Source organism: Camellia sinensis, chromosome 6 (genome assembly GCF_055761805.1).
Source record: "Camellia sinensis isolate YWXY chromosome 6, ASM5576180v1, whole genome shotgun sequence".
Lineage (NCBI taxonomy): Eukaryota > Viridiplantae > Streptophyta > Magnoliopsida > Ericales > Theaceae > Camellia > Camellia sinensis.
In genome coordinates, this window is record NC_138966.1 from 173,458,245 (window position 1) to 173,472,057 (window position 13,813).

The following is a 13,813-nucleotide window of genomic DNA, read 5'->3' on the forward strand; positions in this document are numbered from 1 at the left end:
AGGCAGCTCAAAAGTTGATGCATGGAGCTGACCTTGTCTCCCACTCAATTTTTTTTTTTAACTAGACCACATATCAATTAATAACTAACTTATATAAATAGCAACAAAAAGCTTAAAGATGCCATTAATCAACAACAAAACACCCTCTTTTTTCGATTGGGTGATTTAGAAAGGAATATTGCAGTGTAGCAACTACGATGAAGACCAAAAATTGCTGCAGCCACTGCAAGTTCAATGTCAGACCTCCTCATGTTATATTCCCTAATTTACAATGTCAATTCATAATCTAAATACTACATTGGTGAGATATTTCACACTGTAGCTTTGTACCATGTACATAATGGTTATCAAGAAATGTGGATTCATCTATGCAAGGGAACACTTTCTAAAGAGAGATTAGAAGTGCCAAAATTTCGATGCTTACCATCTGCCAAATTGGAGAGTTGGAAACCTTGATTAGGAAGCTGGTTGATGAGAAGAGTTTCCAGTTGGCATGCCATGCTCTTGCCAGATACCAAGAAATAAAGGAATGAAGCATTGTGCATTCCCTCCTTCGAACGATGAGCACGAATTCGGCCCTCAAGATCATCGGTCTGGTAGAAGTATAGCAACCAAGTTAAGCACATCAGACGAAAAATATTAAAATACCAGCAATAACATCAGCAAATACTTGCAAGAAGATCTATATTATTTACTTGCTAGATTCGCAACTTAACAATAATGTTCGGATCTTGGATTTGTGTAATTTTATTTCCCTTGCATTTTTGTTTTCCTGGATAAATCCCAGATCCGAACATAGCCATAAAGAAATCAATAATATTCAAAGATGAGTACCTCTCCAACATATAACTTTTTGTCAGGTCTAAGCATGATATAAACACTTGAAGCACCTATTGTCGATGGAGGAGGCTGTTCCCTAGCAGCAATAGCAACACAATTTACTTCCGCAAGATCTGGTGTATTTTTCTTCTTGTAGAGCTCAATTAACTTTTTCTGACAAATAACAGTGACTGCACTCTCGACTTCCTTCCGCAAAATCTCCATTCGGTTAGTTGACTCAACCTTGTGGTAGATTGCTCTTTTACCGATACTGCTAACTTGATCATAGCCTTCATTGTACCCATTGACATTTATATCCGAAGTAAACTGTTCTAGTTTTGTGTCGTTCCTTTCCAAAAGCACATCTTTTGCGTAAACCGAAAAATATAGCTCTTCCGCTCTTCGGATAATTGTTTCAGGAATTCCTTCCCTTTGAGCTGTTTCAAATGCAAGGCTTTCTTTGCAGATCCCATCTATCAGCTTCCATGTTGGTTTTGTTAACCCATCAACATATTCTGTTGCCATTGCTTTATACGCAGTGTTCTTTGTAGTTAATGGTAAATTAAAAATTCCATGCAAATGGGTAGATATAATACCAAGACAACCAATTCCTTCAAGAGTTTCTGCAATGCTACCAGCAATACATGTCCCCTTCGCTGTTTCTGTTCCTCTGCATATTTCATCTATGAGAACGAGACTCCTTGAAGTGGCTCCAGTTATTATAGAACGAATCTCTGACATTTCAATCTGAGACATAAATATGCAGTTAGTTACTATTTTCCGTCGTGTTGCATGGATGTGCAAATATCGAATATAGTACAAATGACATTGGTAGAAATGAGAGACAGAAGTAGAATCAGTTTGACAACCAAAGACCAAAAATCTGAATGATATTAATCAACCTCAACCCCAACTTCTTGAACCCTTCACAATGCTACCACATTAATCGCAAAACCAAGCTCTAGGCTCTGTTTGAAGAAACTCTTAAGAGTTTATCAAACCACCATTACATTTGAACAGTATCCTAGAGGCCCTAATCATTGCCATATTCATAATGAAGCACCAACCCAATTCAGTGATTTTTCGAAGTAGTGATGATTTTGATTATAACATTTGGATCCAAATAAGCAATCACCAGAATAGGAATGATATCAGTATAAAGCAGCCCAACAACAACCAATTATCATTGTTGACACTGTACCATGGAAAACATCATTTTTCCCATCTCCCAGTGCAAGTCGGACATTTCCCCCAAAAAGTAAAGGAATAAGTAAAAAAATTAACAATTAAATCTGCAATATAGGACACATAATGCACCTGAAATGAACTTTTCCCATCAGCGGGGCTATCATAAGATTTCATGTGCAGCATAATGGAGTCAAAATAAGGAATCAAAGCCGATTCTGCAGGCACCATTAATCCACATATTCCAAGTAATGCAGCTGCACAAATTGATCGAAGCAAGCTTGATTTGCCACCACCGTTTGGCCCTGTCAGCAGAAACAATGATTGCATATCAACTGTATTTTGCACTGCACTGCCTTGCACCACATCCAACCAATATGGTGATAAACCAGTTATCTTCATCCCATCAGCTACATCTGGAGATTCTATATCCTGCATCAAAGATGTTAATATATGAGACTCCATACATGTATCATAGATGGAATGATTGTTAATGATCCAAAGATGACCCAGGCTCCTACAGAAGAACCATGCAGACATTATGACATCTATAACTATTAAGCATCACATCTCTTAATAGCTAAAACCAAAAAGAATGCACAATTTGCAAATGTGTCAACTATCTACTGAGTAAATGCATCCACAAGTTAAGATTTCCATATCAACAAGATTACATTGAAAAAATCAATTGCATAGAAGAATGCCGAAAGTAATAGTAGCTTCAACCAGTATATAAATCAAGATTTAGTGAAGAATTGTGAATCATAGTTTTTTGGCAAATTAGATATGAAATGTTAAAATTGTAACAAAATGAATCAACTAATACAAGCAATATGCCCAGGTGTATTGTGTAGTAGATGCAGAAAAGCCACATTAAATTGTTTCTACTCATAATTTTTCAGCAAAGCCAAACTCATCCAAGTTGACATCTCATGGCCTAAGCTGGCTCTTGAAGTATGGAGCTTAAATCCTATAAAGTCTTAGCATCTAAAGAAGACAAGTCAAAACAATGGATAGAGACAACAATATAGCTTTGTTCCCAGTTTTATTTCAACCATCAATTACCCAAATAAGGTTCTCAGTTTTTATGTTTTCCATCAGTTGCTCAATTAACGGGCCACCGCTTCATGCAGCGGTAAAAGCTAGTCACAAAAATTATTTAGAATGTATGGATCAATTGGATCCATAAAGCTACCATAACTAATGGGGGATTAATTTAAGGCACGGCTAATGTACCATTTCAAATAGATAATTTTCAGCACAGGATGAATCATGTGATAATAACCGATAATTTGGGTAGATGAATACTACCTTCAACCGATGGAATGGTGCAAGAGTAGGAAAAACCCATTTTCTTCTTCTCCCTTCACTGTAAAATATATATAAAGTCAAGATTACAATCAAGAAGGAAGCAGTAAATATTCAAATGTGATAACACATGTCCAGTAAATTTTGCAACATGGATAACTCAAAGTAGTAGTGGTGGTGGTGAAGAAGTCTAAAAGAAAGGACACTGCAGACTAAATGCCTCCATATAGTTTCAATGGTTTGTAATAATCATTGTGATTAACAAATTCAGTTCTATGCAGAAGTTTCCACATTTAGTTGTGGATGTCCCAGGTCAAAGGGCCCAAGTAGTAGTGGTGGTGGTGAAGAAGTCAAAAAGAAAGGATACTTCTTCTTTTTACATAACGTTCCACGCATGGTAAAAAAAACTATGGAAACATTACAGACAAGGTAATAAAATCATTTTGAATAATAAACAATGTTTCAATTCCAAAACAGAAATTTAAAGAAGAAACCACATAAAATGAAACTCAAAAAATTTGACCATCCCACCTCACATGAGCAAATAATGCCTTTGCAATGACAAGCAACATGGATGCGAAGACAAGGATATTAATTTTAGCTTGTAACTCGGCAGAAAGTGCCCTCAACAATTCTAAGACCCTTGCTTTAGCCTTGGCACCTGCTTCATGATACCTGAAACGGAAACCAGAATATTCAATTGTTCTGAGAACAAAAGGAAGTAAATAATTGTGACGGACCAATGAGAAACACTTCCATAACTAAGTACAGAAAACACACCTGGTTAGTGCATCCTCTACCTTCAAAGTGGTAAACCATTCCTCTCCAACCTTTCGACCCTTTGAATCTACAGCATGTCTAAGCTGTTTAATTTGTTCTTCTCCTGGAGTACCAGCCCATACAGATGGAGTGAACCGTTTTCCCTTGAACCAAACAGCTTCATGCTCTCGAGCATATAATATTTCTCCCTTTGATCCTCCAAATGGAGCTGTGGAAGCTTTTATTCTTGAAATAATAGGGAGGAAATCTTCAGTAACCTAAAATAATGTCAAAACAATAGATTTTTATGTATAGATTATTTTAAGGTACATGATATGAGATCAGATCAGATCACAAAGTTGTTAAAATGGATAGTGCAAAAGCAAAATAAGATTACAAACATATCATATCTATACAATTATCCTTAACAAGGAATTTTTTTATGTTTGTTTTCTCACAAGATTCCAACATCCTCTGGCCTTATCATCAGTTTTGTGTTGGTACATGGGAAACGAGTTCCCAAAGTGGAAGGGAGAGACCCCCATATGGGGGAGAAATCTTGCCTGCAGTAAGACTCAAACCCTTGACCACTTAATGAGGTGCAAGGACTCTGACCAATTGTTCTTATCATCAGCTTTTTGAAATAATAAAAGTGCTAGTAATAGACCCTCCTTGCTAGCATCATCAAACTGTGTTAGTAATTCTCCAAAGATCAAGACTCAAACATTAATTGAGTACGAACTTAAGAGAATATTAGTGGTCATGATAGGGAGGAAGTGAACAAGCATTGTTAGAATTTCCCATCTTTACCTTCACCTACTCCACTACACACTCCACTTCACCTACCTCCACTTCACCACACACTCCACTTCACCTAACCCACTATCACCTCCACTACATCTTTACCTTCACCTACTCCACTACACACTCCACTTCACCTACCTCCACTTCACCACACACTCCACTTCACCTAACCCACTATCACCTCCACTACACCTACTACCACATTTTCTTCTATATATAGATTGTATAGGAATTGTAATTAATCAATCTTGTAATACATCAAAGCATCAATCAATAATAATACATCAGTTATTTTTACATGGTATCAGAGCAAGGTTAAGAACCTATTCATTCAGCTTCACCGGCGGGCGGCAGCCTCGCCTTGGCCGTCCGCCGGACCTCTACACATACCAGACTATAACTTCATCTTCCTCTCTCTTACCTCTCTCTTACCTCTCGGCTCTCATCAGTGCCCCTATGACATCCAAGAATTTCTTCCTATCAGGAGCGAGTTTCATGGCAACCGTAAAACTTGAGCTGGCTAGCCAGCCATGCCATTTCGTCAGTGTCTTTCCGTAAGAATCACTGCAAGCTTGTGACATAGTCCAGTCCTGATGCTCCAGTAAGTTGCGGAACAATTCCACAAGAAAGTCCATGGCCCTTGTTAACCAAAGAAGACCATTGGTGCAGCTCGATGAAGCTTTTGCTGTCTTTGCTTCAATCTCTGCTTGGACCATGCTGTACAAGTGATTGAATTCTGATGGGTTGGACAAATACTTGTTTCAGCATCATCAGGAGCAGCAATACATCTCTCCCGCCGATGGAGTTGTTCTGGTGCAGGTCATCAACAACCTCCTTCATTGGTGGAAGGTCTACCTTGCTACGACGTAGACTACTTTGGATCTAAGCCTTTTCTGTACAATTTCAACTCTCATCAGTCTCTCAGCCATCTACAGATCCACATCCGCAACTAAACCTCCACCACCAACTTTCGTATGCATTCCAGGCTTTCTAGAGAAAATTAAGTTCCCTCTCGGTTGCTGAACAATTTCCATACACCTCACGTGGTGAACAATTTCCCAACACACCATTCACACACACACTGTTTAGAGAGAGAGCCCACTTAACTTTCTTTTTCTTTTTGTTTTATTATTTTACTCTATCTTTTGAAAACCCACTTAACTTTCTTTTTCTTTTTTTTTATTATTTTACTTCCTCTTTTTGACATGCAACCGAAACACCATTGATTTGCACTTGTCTCTCCTCTCTCTCTCTCTCACTTTACACTCACACCCACGTTACACTTTACTTTTATTTTAATATCTATATATTTTTTTAAACCAAAAAAAAAAAAAAAAAAAAAAAAAAAGAAAAAAAAGAATAATCTCTATATCTACCATTATTCGTGAGCATCATTTTCTTTCCCTTTCTCTTCTTTTTATTTTTTTATTTGTTTTATATTCCACCTCTCAAAATGTTTTTCCTATCACCCATCCGGCGCACATGGTTCTGCGTTCCAAACAAAAAAAAAAAACACAAAAAAAAAAAAAAAAAAACAAACAGACGAAGATGACCTGTACACCAAACTCCTTTTATTCATGTCGGGGCTCACCCCGTTCACCATTTTACATCAAAAAAAAAAATAAATAAATAAAAAAAAAAAAAAAAACACCAACACAAACAAAACAACACACCCACAGTGGGATTTTTCTTCTCTACTCTACTGCAGGTCTCTTCTTCTTGCCTCCGTCCTGAGCCGCCCTTGACGGTGCTGCCTCCGTGTTTTCCACGCCGCCGAGCCCGTTCACTCCCCCATACTCCTCCACTGGCGCATATGGAGGCCCTCCAAATCGGAACATCACGGTGGCCTTCCGCTTCAGCTCCTTGTTTTCTGCCCTTAGCACGCTTATCTCTGCTCGCGCATCCTTATACATGCGTTGGAGCAGAGCCAGCTGGGCATTTAAATGCTGAACCTCATTTGTCCTACTCTGCAGCCGGTTCGACAAATTTGTGACCGCCGTCATGGTTTCCACACATGACTTCAAGGTGTATTGATTGGCCTCCACATCTGACTGCACTGCCATTCTTTGCTCCACCGACCGCATCGGAAAGTTCAACGGAGCAAACTCCGGGGCGCTTGGTTGAGTTTCCAGTGCCACCGCACCAGTTCTCTCTCTCGTTGACTCGTTGAGGTCGGGAAAGAGGGTGAGCAGCCCGCGGGAAGACGAAGCCATTTTTCTGGGCAACAGAGTGTTACAGAGTATTACAGAATATCTCTCTCAGAAATCTCTCTCAGACAACAGAGTGTTACAGACTATCTCTCTCAGCAAAATGAAGAAGAGTTTTTTTTTTCAGAGGTTTTTCGCAGCTTTTCTCTGCCTCAGCCTCAGCATCAACCTTGGTTAAATAGCCAAGGCAGCCACGCGCATCGCGCGCCTCTTGCCACCAGCCGACAAACGGGCACGCAAGCCAAGGCGCCCACGTGTCTCGCCATCATGTCCGGCACACCTTTTGATGAATTGGGCACGCCTTTTGATGGCACGCCTTTTTATGGATTGGGCACGCCTTTTGATGGCACGCCTTTTGAAAAATTGAGCGCACCTTTTGAGGATGCGATTTTTTATGGGTCCGACAAGACTCTGTAAACTGTCCCGACATTGATTCCGGTTAGCTCCTTTATGGGTCCGACAAGACTCTGTAAACTGTCCCGACATTGATTCCGGTTAGCTCCTTTATGGGTCCGACAAGACTCTGTAAACTGTCCCGACATAGATTCCGGTTAGTTTCTACAACGGTCCGACATGACCCCATAAACTGTCTTCTACAAACGGTCCGACATGACCCCATAAACTGTCTTCTACAACGGTCCGACATGACCCCATAAACTGTCTTCTACATCGGTCTGACACCACCATACAGTGTCCTCTACAACGTTATGACACCCCATACAGTGTCTTCACCAACGGTCTGACACGACCATACAGTGTCTCCTATCCTTTTTTATTTTTATGTATTTTCTTGTTTTGTTACTCTCTCCAAACTCAAGTTGGTTAGTTTCTCTCCTCCTTGAGTTTGCGGGGGGCTGTTAGAATTTCCCATCTTTACCTTCACCTACTCCACTACACACTCCACTTCACCTACCTCCACTTCACCACACACTCCACTTCACCTAACCCACTATCACCTCCACTACATCTTTACCTTCACCTACTCCACTACACACTCCACTTCACCTACCTCCACTTCACCACACACTCCACTTCACCTAACCCACTATCACCTCCACTACACCTACTACCACATTTTCTTCTATATATAGATTGTATAGGAATTGTAATTAATCAATCTTGTAATACATCAAAGCATCAATCAATAATAATACATCAGTTATTTTTACAAGCATCAGCTTGAGGATGCATGAAGATTTGTAGTATATTGCAAATGTACTTCATAGAGGACATGAAAGGTGCATTTACCAAGAATAGGTTCCCTTCACATTTATTTATTTATTGTTTATTTCAAATATAAGACAATGTTATACATAGTTGAGCCCTTTTTTTTTTGGGATAAATAATCAAACTTAATTAGAAAAGCAAGACGATGCAAAGAATTCAAAGAATAGAAAACCCACAAAGGGCCCAAACAAAGCTGACTAATCAAATCCTCCACAAAATCTACAAAAGCCATAATAGCTTAAGCTAAGTTGAGAGGGTAATTTTGGTCTAGCATGGTAAGTTTCTTGAATGCAAGTCTTTCCATGTACATCTGTTTCCCTTTATATTATTTGACTCTATGCAATATGTTCTGTCTGCATGTTTGTCAGTGCACCCTAATATGTCTATTTATATCTACGTATGAAAGAAGAGTTTGCTCGTGAGGGATAGTGTGAGACCTTGATATGCATTTCATAATTGCTTAAGCTTTTGGACAAGTAGTGTCTAACAACAACAATAACTTGGGGGCAATAATTTTTAAGATCAAAACCAGAATACATGAACTGATAGAGAAACAGAAGAAAAGATAGAGAAGAGAAAAGAGAAGAAAATAATAAAGAGAAAATACAAAACCACCTTTTATACAGTTATTTGCATAAAAAGTTACCAACATATAATCATTATAGTACAGCAACATCATATATGTATGATAAGCAAGCCGAAGTCCTGGAGACTTACAGCTAATGATAACGCTTCAGCTGCCTTTTCCACTTCTGCAAATGCTTCCTCCAGATGGATCCTTTTGACACGACCTTTAAACGATGACTCCATGTCCTCAAAAAAGTCACTTGGGATGATAGGGTAGGAACTTGTCTTTTGATCACTTTCACCATCTAAAGAAATCATTTCACCAATTCTACATGAAACCCATTCACATTCACTCACCTACAAGGAACAAAGCAAGAAATGGAGATTAAATCTGACAAGAAAGATTTACAAAGAGATGTTAGTAGTAGCTACTTTAAATCATTCTAAATTAAGATTTTGACAGAAGTAAAAATTAAATGAGAGTTCCTACATTTTATAGTCACAACCCTGAATGGGATGTTACGTACCAAGTTCCATAGCCCATAAACTTTTTTAATCTTACAATAACTCAAATCAGCAGAAACATTAAAATAAAATAGAATCAAGAGCACTGAAGGATATGAACGACAAGGTCAAGATCTACATAGAAGCAAGAACAAATATGCCCAAACATTAATTTTTGATGCCAGGATGAACCTTAGCAGATTTTTGAATATTCCATGACACCACCTAAAAGATGATTTCAAATTTTGAGATATTGACGAACGAACCAAACAAATTTTTTGAATGAGAAAAATAACAACATACTTGAGAAATTCTCTCAAGACCAGAGGGAACATGAGATGGCTAAATTGTATTTCAAGGTGCCTTATTATCATTCATTACTTTGACATTTGAAAGTCTAAAATTTTGAGTAACATTTGTAACTTTATGCAATTAGAATTTGCAACCATTTCACTATAAAGTCAAGTAAAAAACATCTTATTCAAAGAAACCAAGTTGATCACAAATCCTTTTCCAACAATTACCCCATCTTGGACCTATCCCTAAGCTCTACAAATGAAAATAGATTGGAAATTATTTTCATGTAAGAAGAGAGTTGCTTCAACTCATCCTGGTTTGCTGAAAGACAAGAAACTAGAAAGATGAAAGCTAGCCCAATAGTCACAGTTGCCAATCGGAGACTCATGTCACACACATATTTAACGTAAAAAATAAACTCCATGTTGAAAGCATTTCAGAATAGTTAAGATATGAGTTTACACTAGAGTTTACTTAAAAAATTAATGTTGTAAACCATTAACAAGACTCTAGAACTTGTTTAAATGGAAAAAGAGCGTTGTGTCATATACAAAAGTTGCTTTTGCAATTTTTCTTGTGGCCCATTTTCTAATTATTGAAACAGTTGTCAACGGTGGCCAAAATTAGCACAGATGATATTTAGACCAAGAATGAAAAAGATTTAGGCTCCGTTTGTTTCGTCGTAAAATATTTTACTTCTTAAAAATATATTTTTTACGTAAAACTTTTTGTGAGAAAATCTGTTACTTCTATCATTTTTCGGTGTTTGGCATGTAAAATATTTTTTTTATACTAATTCAACTCGTACGACCTACACACACAGAACAACCATACCAACATGAATGTGAAGTAACGGTGGACTCATAAAATGACTAACATAAATTAAATTTGTAAGTCATTTTTCTTCATTTGGTGGAAAATATTTTACATGTAAAATGTTTTCCATGAGTTACGTGCAACCAAACACAAAAAAATTAGGAAAATATTTTTGGAAAGAATATTTTTGGTTCAAACAAACAGAGCCTTATAAAGGCTACATAATACTTACTAATTTCTCAAAGTCAATTTTCAACCCAGTTGCCACCCAAGTAGGGTCCATTAATAATTTCAGAATTTCCCTGAGCTCAGAGTTCCTATGCATCTGCAATATTTCATCAAGCACACTTTTGATTTTGCAAAACTCGATATGATTAGCCTCCCTCAACTCAAGTAGCTTTACAAGCTGCAGAAAAACAAGGAATCAGGGTTTCAACAGTAAACAGTATGAAACTATGCATAAAACTTCCATTCTGCAAATAAAAATCCCTTGTTAGTTAAAAAATACAATTTTACCCTAATGAAATGAATGACATATTAAAGAAATATGAAATTTAGCCCTATAACTACTAGTCCATTCATGAGATATATCAAGGTTTTCATTTTTAATAATGTTGGTGATTCTGGTTTAAATCTTCTACTGCATTCATGTTTGATTTTCATTACTGTAAGGCCATAAAATATCTCTGTATCTATATATTACATGTGTATATCTATATATTACTATAAGGCCATACATGATGGAACAAAATCAGTTCCTAAATTAGCATGCTAGTGTTACTTTACTGGAGCCATCAACGAGAAAATTGGAATACAACCTTTGCTGAAGAAACACAAGTAAACTCAGGAATTGAGCATTTTACATTGCTCATAAGTCTGCATATTGCTGCCAAAAAAAAAGCAACATAGTACAAATTATTAAGTATAAATGCAAATATGAAAACATATTTCAAAATGTAACTACTATGAATAGAAAGATCATGAGATGTTTATTAATCATTGGCTTTCTCTTAATTCTACCAGAACGACTCAAAAACAGAAGACATGCACTTTGATTACCAAGACTGCTATAGAATCAATATAGACTACACATAAAGACCTAAGAATGTAACATAGCTAAACATACAACCCATGAACCTCTATGTCTATATTATTTAAAAATTATTGAACTATTATTTAAAAATCATACTTGAATTAGACCAAATTACACACAAAATAAACATAAGACTTAAATTAAACTAAAACATAATTACACAAGGTCCAATATAGGCCCCATGCGAATGCTCCTAGGCTAATCGATGTTTTCTTCAAATTTACTTGTAGCTATGGATTTATCACATAAATTGTTTCTGTTGGTGGAGATGGATTGGGTGGCTCCGGCTTCTTGTGTTTAGATAGACATCCCCACTTTTCGATAGTGAAAAGCTTTTGAAAGCTCTTGAATAGGCCTTATAAAGGTTATTAAACATGCAAGAAAATGATTCTTTTTAAGGCCTAGGAGTGAATTCAACTTTAGACAAGTCTGGCAAAGTAAATCATCTACTATGAAGCATGGGTACTTCAACAAACATGTCGTACCCATACCGGGTACTGGTACTTTGCATGGGTTATGCCTTACTTTTCAACTTTACCTACACACCTATGTCGGTCTCAAGTACAGTACTAAGAGAAGAAAAATGACTTCAAATGACAGATCAACCTATGAAAGACGTGATAAGGTGTATATTACCACTCGCCTTGGATAGTAGATGCAATTGCATAAGCAGGAGGATTCAAAAGAAGATCCCGAATATACCTGAGAACCAGAGTCAACAAAATTAAGAAAGTCAAGATCACCACCTCCTCCAAAACAGTGCCCATGTTTTTAGGAAAGCATCATCGTGTTCTTTTTGCTTCCCGAGTCAATAACGTGAGTTGAGTCCTTTTATGTTAATTTATTAGGATGTTTGGTTGGGATCCCAGTTGTGTCAATTCAAAATTAGGATTTCAATTGGTGAACATAACATTAATCAATAATAATAAACAAAACAAAAAAATAGCAATGGTAACTGATAACATTCCTTTAGTTATTCAAAGAAAGGAAAAGAAAAAGAAAACATAACAAATTCTCACTTACAGTACAGGAAGACCAGTACAATTAGATGGAAGCAACATCTTTAACAAACAGGGTATTCCTTCAGTTGGTATAGCACCTGAAATTAAGCAACACGCATAATAATGTCGCTCAGTATGAGATGACTCAGACAGTGCAAAACAAGAAATGTAAATAGGATCAAGCTAACCGATTTGTGTTGCCGTTCCTAAGTGCAAGGGACGGGGCCTGTTTTCTGAAGCAACAGTTACATTCCTAAATGTGACTTCATCCTCAAGACCATAGAGCTCCTTTACCTAAAATTATGAAACAAATAAATAACATATAACATGTTAATTAAAAAAAAAAAAGCATAGGACAAGTCAAGAACAGGGAGAAAGTCATATTTGCCTATTAAACCTTGAACAACAGCTCATTGACAGGATTGCCCTCAAACCATTCAAAGTGTCTGGCACTACACTCTCCCCACAATAACCCTCCTTCACCAAACTCTCCCCAGCGACAAGTCCCTGCAAAGAAGCTTCCAATATCGTGAAGAATCATCAAATGCATTGGTAACAAGGGGAAAAGAAGCTTCACCAAACCGTTTCATCTTATTTAGTTCCAAGAAGAAACAGTTTTTTCGTGGTTTCCCGATGAGACCTTTAGTAACCCATTTCTGACTCCAGTAGCAATGAGATTGTAAGAGAGAACTATATTCATAAGGCAACATTGTGGACCTCTATTACACTCAAGTAAACAATAGTACAGAAACTTAGGAATGCTTATGGAGCAGGAATGCCCATAAGTTTAAAAATAAAGAACAATGTAGGATTTTGCAAATGAAGATTTGACGCTAGTTCGTATGAAATAGAGTGTCACCTAAAAAACCATTGATGATAGTTCAGTTAATTTCAACAAAGAAGTTGGAAGTTCTCAGAATATAGAAGACCTTGCAAACCTGAGGAATTGTGTTTCAAAGAAGCATGCAGAAACAAATGATGGTACCGACAAGTACGAAGCTTGGTAACCAAGGCTTCTTCAGTCAGTCCATCATCTGTAGAATATGTCTTCATAGTCTCTAGCACTGATACTATGCAATACCCCTTTGCAGAGCGAGATAATCCTAGACAACAGACAAAGATTATCAAAATAGACCATTAAGATTATACATAAGCATAAAAACTAAAACAAACTACTGAGACTAGTTTGTAATAGCAGAAAATTCACTAAAAGAATTTGATGTAGA

At 37.2% G+C, this 13,813-nt stretch overlaps 1 protein-coding gene across 11 annotated transcripts in view; it reads right to left on the bottom strand.

The window, feature by feature from the left end:
- Positions 1-124: 124 nt before the first annotated feature.
- Positions 125-13,813, bottom strand: part of MSH1 (MUTL protein homolog 1) — a 30,193-nt gene continuing 16,504 nt past the window's right edge. For 8 of the 11 annotated variants that reach the window (XM_082875352.1, XM_082875348.1, XM_082875347.1 and 5 more), the window contains 14 exons: positions 13,517-13,690; positions 12,985-13,094; positions 12,776-12,881; positions 12,610-12,685; positions 12,230-12,288; positions 11,312-11,379; positions 10,726-10,899; positions 9,027-9,233; positions 4,093-4,349; positions 3,844-3,987; positions 3,316-3,373; positions 2,137-2,436; positions 835-1,566; positions 125-593 (listed from right to left, as the gene is read on the bottom strand). In XM_082875352.1, the coding sequence (XP_082731478.1) occupies positions 363-593; positions 835-1,566; positions 2,137-2,436; positions 3,316-3,373; positions 3,844-3,987; positions 4,093-4,349; positions 9,027-9,233; positions 10,726-10,899; positions 11,312-11,379; positions 12,230-12,288; positions 12,610-12,685; positions 12,776-12,881; positions 12,985-13,094; positions 13,517-13,690 (2,696 nt within the window). In that variant the 3' untranslated portion in view covers positions 125-362. The remainder of the gene's footprint in view (positions 594-834; positions 1,567-2,136; positions 2,437-3,315; positions 3,374-3,843; positions 3,988-4,092; positions 4,350-9,026; positions 9,234-10,725; positions 10,900-11,311; positions 11,380-12,229; positions 12,289-12,609; positions 12,686-12,775; positions 12,882-12,984; positions 13,095-13,516; positions 13,691-13,813) is intronic. The other 3 variants (XM_082875349.1, XM_082875346.1, XM_082875353.1) reach the window with 1 other exon arrangement.